We start from the raw sequence: 8566 nt of genomic DNA, 5'->3' as shown, positions 1-8566 counted from the left end.
GTAGAAGGAATTGATAACAGTGCTAGAAGACGGATATGTGGTTCTCATTAAGTCAACAAACGAGTAAAATAATAAAGACAATGTGCAAAAGAACTTACGATAGTGGGGTATACTTCTCTTGACTTTTTTTTTTTTAATATACCATTTTTTTAATTATTTAAATAACTTAAACTGATTTATATTTACGTAAATATACCGTTTTGAATTTTAGGTGAGAAATCGATTACTGGGTAACCGATTTTTCAAAGGAATTTTTAAAGAATTTTGAAAAATCTCTTTTAGAAATCGGTTACCCAGTAACCGATTTCTCAATGGGCCCATTTTTTATTTTTTTTCGTTTTGTGTGTTTTTTTTTTTGAATTTTTTTCTCTAGATTTCTAATTTTCTTTTTTTCATATTTTAATTTTAAATTTTTATTTTTTTAAAATTTTTTAGTAATTTTAAATAAAATAATTAAGTTAAGTTTTTAGAATAAGAATAAATAATGAAATAATTATTAACTAAATAAATAATGAAATAAATATTAATTAAAAATTTTAAAAAAAGGACAAAATATTTATTTAAAATACTAGTAAACAAAATACAAGATTTGGAAGGTTTGATTATATTTTAAGCTTGGTGACTTGAATTCCCTTGACGATAAGGACATTTCTTCTTTGAGTGGCCTACATTTTTGTAGAGAGAACATCTTCTTGGTTGTCCTGGTTCAACCATATCCATTTCAGTGCGTATTCTAGATGACTTTGGACGACCTTTTTTATTTCTAATCTTTTCCGGATTTGGTATGATTTGTGGTTCTTCACAATCCGGCCAATAAGATTCATTGGGCAGTTCACCAAATAATTCGTTATACACATTTGAAACATATTGTAATGAGATTTATAATCGTGGTGAACATGCTTACATGCAGCAACAACATGGGAGCATGGCATGTGTAGCTTTTGGAATTTTCCACAGTCACACCAGTTATCATGTAGTCTAACCGTGAAAATTCCATTAGGTCGTGTTTCCCTTGGGTTAATGGTCTCTTGCACTAGAAAACGTGTACTGTGACGATCAAATTCGAGGACATGATGACTATTAGCCTTTGATTTTGCATCTCTCATGGCCCTATTCATTATTTCCATATAAACTTGGCCAGCCCTAAGTTTAGCATCGACTTACTTCCTCCTTTGGATGAATAAGGCATTACATCTCTTATAAGTCGACATGATGATTGCAGAAATTGGCAAATTTCTTGTTTTTTGAAGAATGGAGTTAATTGCCTCAGCCAAGTTGGTAGTCATGTGTCCCTATTATCGGCCACCGTCCCATGCAAGAGTCCATTGTTCTTTTGGTATGGTGTTGAGCCATTCAATTACACCTTTGATTTTTGGTTCGCTCCTTAGCGTGATGTAGTAGTAATTGAATCTTGGCTCAGTCATCCCATAAGCTGTGAAATCAGATTAGGAAAAAAATGAACAATTTAGTAATGTTGAAATATGGTGAAACAAATTAAAGTAATTAATGATGCTAAGTACATACCCATATTGATGATTAATTTTTTTCGTTCTGTATTCTTGAAATGCCTCATGAAGTTTTGAGCTATATGGCAAATACAGAACACATGCACTGAATTCTCGAGTGTCCAACCACTGCCCTGTCTAGCGTAGGCATTTTTTATAGACTCGTGCCTATCTGAAATTAAGCAAAGGCCATCTTGAGGGAAAACATGTCTTTTGAGATAATGTAGAAAGAAAAACCATGCTTTTGCAATTTCACCCTCAACAATTGCAAAGGTATTTGGAAAGATTTTGCTGTTACCTTCTTAAGTCACGACCACAAGGAGAGTTCCTTTGTATTTGTCATACAAGAATGTGTCATCAACTTAAACAATGGGCTTGCAGTATTTGAACCCATCGATGCAAGATTTAAATGTCCAAAATACTCTATGGAATTGAACATAATGACACTACAAGATTAAATATTTTTCGTAACGACATTTATTGTTGTAAAAAAATTATAGTCGTTGTAAAAAATACATTTCTCAACAAAAAAAATGTCGTTGCATGTTGTGACGATAAGCGTTGTTGCGAAAAGTTTTTCAACAACTTTAAATGCCGTTGCTAATGGTAATGTTTTGACAACAATAATTATTGTTGCTATTTTGTCATTTGTTTTGTTGTCAAAACTATTTTTTTTCAACAATTTTAGTTGTTACCATATATGATATATCCCAACGAAAAAAAAGTCTTTGCAATAAAATACTTTTTTGGCAACAATTTTTGTTGTGACCATTTCCCTTTTTCATAAGAAAAATAATAAATATAAATTTTTATTTTTTAATAATTATTAATATTATAAAGTATTTAATGTAAACTTTTTTGGTTAAAATTAAAATATTATATTATTTTTAATTTATTTTTTTCGTAGAAGCATAAATTTAATTATATAAGTTAATTTATAATACACAAAATTAAACCATAAATCAATTAATATAAAAAAGAAATCAATACAATAACTATATTCTTAATGTTAAAAATTAAATCATAAATCAATTAATATAAAAAGAAATTTATAATATATTAATTATGTTCTTGATATGAAAATATTAACAAAACATAACTACCATTTCACTCCTTAAAAAAAAACTACCATTACACAATATTGTCTTGAATTCCTAACTAATTATTTACATAAAAAATGAAATTATAATAATAACTTCATTCTCTGATTAAATTGCCAATATCTTCCAAAAGCTCGATGAGTATAATATCATTCAACCTGCACAAATTAAACATATAAAAATGTCACATTATTGTATAAAAATATACATAAACAACAATAACATAAAATTAACAAAATTAAAAATATTAAAATTTATTGTGTATCATAGTACATTGGATTAGTCAATTATTGAACATTTATAAATGTTGAAAAATATAAAATTAATATGTATAAATTAATTAAAAAAAATATAATCCAAATCCCAACATAAAGTTATTATGTAATATAAACATAAACTAATTAAAATAAATGTAAAGTATTAAATCAATAAAGTTTTAGAATTTAAAATTGATAAATCAACATCAAAATTATAAATGAAAAAAGTTAAGATAAATATTGAAAATTAAAATTAAATATTAAACTTACTTTTGTCATTCGAAGATCCATCTCTATGATTATTCATACTCATGTCCATGGTGCTTTTCAGTCCACTCTGTATAAATGTCAACAATATTAATATAAAATTATAAATTAATTATTTCATATTATCAATCATTTTGGAGTATTATGCATAACACTAATAAATATGAGTAAAGATATTTAAATATATAAATTATAATAAACATGACTTGATTATTAAATAATAGATTCTTAATTTCATCATATATACACCCCCATTATCTTTATAAAGTGACACATTCTCCACTCTACTTTTTCCAAAATTAAATTCAATATTTACTCAAAATTATATTTAAATATGTAAAGGAGAGTGCTCCTATTAATTTAAGTGTTACTTCATAATTAAGAATGACCTTAGAATGAAGGTCTTGCCATCTCAACTCAATCCGGTGCCAGAAAAAAAAGAAACGAATATAAATAATTTAAATATATTGTCACAGTCGCCAAAATATTATCCTAGTAAGTTGCAATCACATCAATGTTTTATACAAGCTATCATATTATATTAAATGAATGGTGTAAAATAATAAAACAACACAAATCATTAATGTTTATGTCATTTAATTTTGAAAGCTAACTTTTCCATGCATTTTGTCCAATTTCAAGTGATGTGTAAATTCTTTTTCTTTCCTGTACCCTTTACATGGTTCCAAATCGTGGAAGCCAAATAAACTCCATCTAATAACTTGTAAAATTATTTTTTGAGCAATTATGCATTACATATACCTATTTATACTATTTCATTAAAAAAAAAAAGATAATAATCAATATAATATAATAAAAGTATCAACTATGATAACAAATAAGATAATAATCAAATATAATATGAGCAAAGATATTCAAATATATAAATTACATGACTTTTTTTATCAAATAATGAATTATTGGTTTCAACATAAATACACCCCATTATCTTTCTAATTAAAGTGACACATTCACCACCTTACTCTTTCTAAACTTAAATTTAACATTTATTCAAACTTATATTTAAATATGTACAATGAGAGTGTTTCAATTCACCAAATAAGCTTAATCTAATAACTTCACTATTCATTAAAATAAAGTTAATTATCAATATGACATAATAAAGTATCAACTGCCAAAAAAGATAAGATAATATAATGAGATTAATCTCTAACTTAATAAATTAAAATGCAATGCATATTATGGATGGAACTTTGAAGAATTCATAAGATCAAAGTGAAAATATTTTTATTTATTTATTTTGGTCTTGAAATATATAATTTGATGTTCCATTCCAAACTTTAAAAAAAAATTATCAACTTTTATTTAATTAAAGGTTCCCTCATTTTCGTGCCGATAATGTAATTTTTTTAATTGTTCTTATTTTCATATCCACTCACAAGTTTCATAATCAAATCAACAATATAAAAAAGAAACAATTAGAATAACGCAACACAACAAAAAGTAGCATGATGACAAGGAAGATCAATGATGCATGTGTATGTGCATGCTTTATTAACTTGTCCAATCACATAGTTTTTGAACATTTAAAAGTCAAAAGCATGTATAATTATTTTTATTTGTTTCTGCATTTTTTTTTTCTTAAATACATATCTCAAAAACATTTAACTTTGTGTATTCTTTTCTAATTAAAGTTCCATACATTATTCATCCAAGTGCATAAATCAACATTTTATTTTTCTTTAATTCTAATATTAATAGTCATAGTAATTACATAATTATATAATTGTAAGCATGCTTCATCCAAAGTTGAAAGTATTTAAATATTTTTTTCTGTATTTAACTACTTACCGAAAAAGTTTGTACTCGAAAAAACATAGCTGTCAATTTTTCTTCAACTTGCTTTTCTAGTTTTTCTTCAAATTGCTTTTCCATTTTGGCTTCAAGTTCCTTTTGACTTTCTTGAAAATGTCTAGCCATATCTTCCCTCATTTGACGTTCATCTTGAAGTTGAGACTCAACATCTTTCAATTTCATTTCCATGTCTTGTCTCTTTTCACGTTCTTTAACCAATTCTTGATGTAATCCATCAGTACTTTTTCCCTTTGTTGGTCTAATACCAGATCCAAGACCACGACAATATCCAGATCGCTCTCCAACAACTGATTGGAATGCTGTATTAACTATGAGATCTTTATCAGTCTCTTCATTTGTTTCTTGCAACATCTTCATGGACACTTCTTGAACTTTCATCTATTAAAAAAAGTGAAATAAGATAAAATTCATAATTAAAAATATCAAATGAAATATAATTATTATAAGATAAAATAATTTATTACATCAACTTCCCTGGAAGCCTCATTTATCCATTCTCCATTATTGCTCATATGAGTCATTCGCCACAACTCTAGAAAATTAGGCTCCTTTTTAGTTTCAGGATCTCTCTGAAAATAATTTTTCATAATCACAAATCAACATATACACAAATTAGTAACATATAAGTAATTCTTAATTATATATATATATATATATATATATATATATATATATATATTATTTTACCGCATCATAACTAACAGCTTGAAATGACTTTCTTCCACTTCTATGATTCATGACTTGTTTTGCTTTATTTATTTTATTTCTTGCACTAATGTCCTGAAATGATACAAATAGAAATATAGTTGTAAATTTTAATATTTTGAACAAACTTATTGAGATTTTTATAAATTTAACTGAAACATACCTTAAAATTGGGGCTTGAAAAATAATTTACCAAGTATTCCCATTCTTCTTCACTTACTTCTTCGGGTTTATTCTCCAAAGCTTCCTCATTTGTTTCATATTTTAAAAACTGATCATGGAGTCTTTTTCTATGACTTCTGTATAATCGTTTTGCAGTACAAATAATAACTTCTCTATTATGTTCTGTGATTTCAACATCAAAACTATCCTGCAATTATCAAATTATAGTAAAAGTCATTAAATAGTTTATACAAATATTCTATGAGCATAAAAATTTAAACAATATGAGCCAAAAAAATTACCAAAACTTTTGATACTATTTTATCAATTGTTGAGTTTGGAATTTCCTTCCACTTAGTGACATTGAAAGGAGCATTCTTTTGTACAATAATAGAGATTTCAGTGACAAAATCTGCAGCTCCTGATCCAACAGCTACCATCTTATCTACTGGAATAACAACATGCAATTTACCGGTAGAGCTCTTCTTTTTCTTTTTTGCAACACTTAAACCCATGGTTCTTCCTCTTCCAGTTTTTTTTGTATTTATACATTCTATCAGATCTTATATTGAAAAAAAACCATGGTGAGTATAACATGAAATTTTAAAACAGAAATACATATTTTTATTTATAGATTTTTTAAAAAATAAATACTAACATAAAAAGAAAACTTAAAATAAAAAAAAGATATGAATTTACGAATACCTTCCTCTTGATTTGCATTTGAAGAATTTTGATCCCTTGAATTTAAATCATTATTTGACGGTGCCATACCTATAAATACAAGAAATATAAATTATACAATATTAAAGACACTTTATTGTGTAAGAGAAAAAGAAAGAACCATGAGTACTTACCGATTCTTTTCACTTTCTTGCTATTGCCTTATTAGAAGAAATTGTTCAGAATTTTCAGTTTAAACAATGAGGTACTTAGAAGAGGGTACTTTCCTCGGTGGACATATGAAGCAAATGGTTCACCCGTAGACTATGCAAAAATAATAATATTTTATTTTAATTAAAAAAATATATAAGTAGTCTTTTTATTTATAAATTATGAAATGACATATGAATCTTTCTGACATTTGGGTAAATGAGTGCACTGTTTGGCATGACCACAAACCTCGACCCTAGCTTCAACACCATAGCGACGTTGCCTCTGCCAAAAAAGCAAGTCCCAAAACCACAATCATCACGTTTTCAATGGAGATTAGGAGAAGGAAACAAAACAAGATTTCGGTATGACACATGGCTAGGTGATCAAAGGCTGCTTCGTGTGTATCCTCGCTTGTTCCAAATCTCCGTACAAAAACAGAAGTTCGTCAAAGAAGTTGGGTGGTGGGAAGACAACGAATGGAAATGGGGGTTGATATGGAGAAGGAGATTGTTTGAGTGGGAGAGAATACAATTGGAAGAATTACAACTACAATTGCAATAAAAAATCCAATCAAGGACACAACGGATACATGGTGGTGGGCCCATGATTCAAATGGGAAGTACTCAGTATCATCATCATATAATCTTATCCAAAATTTGCAAACTGATAGCCAAGAAATAGAATTTCTCAGAGATGTGTGGGGAATCAAATTACCTCCTAAAGTGGCGATATTCTGTTGGCACTTATATTACAATGGACTCCTTTCATGTGATAATTTGCTTAGAAGGAACATTCCCATATCTGAAGATAATATGAAGTGTCCTTTTTGTGATCAAGAAGGAACAAGTGCAGGTTTAGGGATCAACAATTTAATCTAGACAAGATCATAAACGAAATCATGTTGTAGGGGTTTTCTGTTGTAGTTATATTTAATCTAGACAAGATTTTTTTTTAAGAACTGTTTCAGATTAACACATTTTTTGGAAACAATTTACAAATATGAGATGTAGGGGTTTTCTGTTGTAGTTATATTTCCAAAAATTAAACTGGAACAAGACTTCCAATAATGATCACAACCACTGTAATAGCTAAAGCAACCCAAACTCACATGATGATACACCTCCACATGTATATAAAACCATGATTTTCAAAATAATGAAAGCTCAAAGGCACATTGAATCACTTAATATAATTAATAAAACGGGTTTGACACAATATTTCTAATTTAAGAGGGGAATGGTGCTTCGCTTCGACTTGCAGCTTTCATGTTTTAGGGAGAAAATAGAGACAAAAAATAATATAAAATTTCACTTTTACAACTAATATCAATATGCACCTTTCCATTTTTTTTATACGTATATCTGAAAGTGCAAATCTTTTCTCAATGTTTTAATGAGTGGTTCATTCATCAACCATTTACTTCATATGTCGATCGTAGAACGTACCTCAGAAAAGAAAAGAAGAAAGAAATGATACTTTACCGATTATATTCTTCAATGCACCCAAAGAAAGTAGTTAAGCAACTGCAACCCCGTACGTTGTGTCAAAGGAGGTCCAAATAATTTTTTACTGCAATTCCATTTACCTATTTTCAGCTTTTTCTAAGTTTGTTGTGTCAGAGGAGGTTTCAGAGTAATAGATAACTAGCATGAGTAATGGAGATTTTTAAGGAATGAGGCAACAGTTTCTTTATAAACAAATCAAATTTTACCGCTAAAATTTATTTAGCGCCAACATAAATTTTTTATAAATAAATTAATATTTAAAACAATTTTATCATAAATTAAATTAGAATTGAAACGGTTATTAATTTTCGAAGACGTTAGCCGCACGAAAACGTTAGCTGCACGAAAAACTT

The 8566-nt window shown here is 27.8% G+C and overlaps 1 protein-coding gene across 2 annotated transcripts; it reads right to left on the bottom strand.

Annotated features, from left to right (window-relative positions):
- Nucleotides 1-1955: 1955 nt before the first annotated feature.
- Nucleotides 1956-5935, bottom strand: LOC145956959 (uncharacterized). Of its 2 annotated transcripts, none has more exons than XM_083073024.1 (5): nt 5834-5935; nt 5653-5745; nt 5430-5534; nt 4942-5343; nt 1956-3199 (listed from the first exon to the last, which is right to left on the bottom strand). In XM_083073024.1, the coding sequence occupies exons 2-5, from the start codon at nt 5701-5703 to the stop codon at nt 3116-3118; spliced, it is 642 nt and encodes a 213-aa protein (XP_082929150.1). In that variant the 5' UTR covers nt 5704-5745; nt 5834-5935; the 3' UTR covers nt 1956-3115. The 2 variants fall into 2 exon arrangements, with proteins under 2 accessions (XP_082929150.1, XP_082929153.1); XM_083073027.1 differs by lacking the exon at nt 5834-5935 and having other exon boundaries at nt 1956-2763; nt 3133-3199.
- Nucleotides 5936-8566: the final 2631 nt, after the last annotated feature.

Source organism: Cajanus cajan, chromosome 1, assembly GCF_000230855.2.
Source record: "Cajanus cajan strain Asha chromosome 1, NIPB_CcT2T_4, whole genome shotgun sequence".
Lineage (NCBI taxonomy): Eukaryota > Viridiplantae > Streptophyta > Magnoliopsida > Fabales > Fabaceae > Cajanus > Cajanus cajan.
Note: the sequence above shows the minus strand (reverse complement) of the source record. Positions and strands in the feature narration are given on the sequence as shown.

Coding starts and splice junctions, on each gene's coding strand:
- LOC145956959 (XM_083073024.1), bottom strand. CDS start 5,703: ATGAATCATAGAAGTGGAAGAAAGTCATTTCAAGCTGTTAGTTATGAT. Junction 5,535..5,652: donor AAGCTGTTAGTTATGATGCG/GTAAAATAATAT, acceptor AATTATTTTCAG/AGAGATCCTGAAACTAAAAA. Junction 5,344..5,429: donor AGGCTTCCAGGGAAGTTGAT/GTAATAAATTAT, acceptor TTTTTTTAATAG/ATGAAAGTTCAAGAAGTGTC.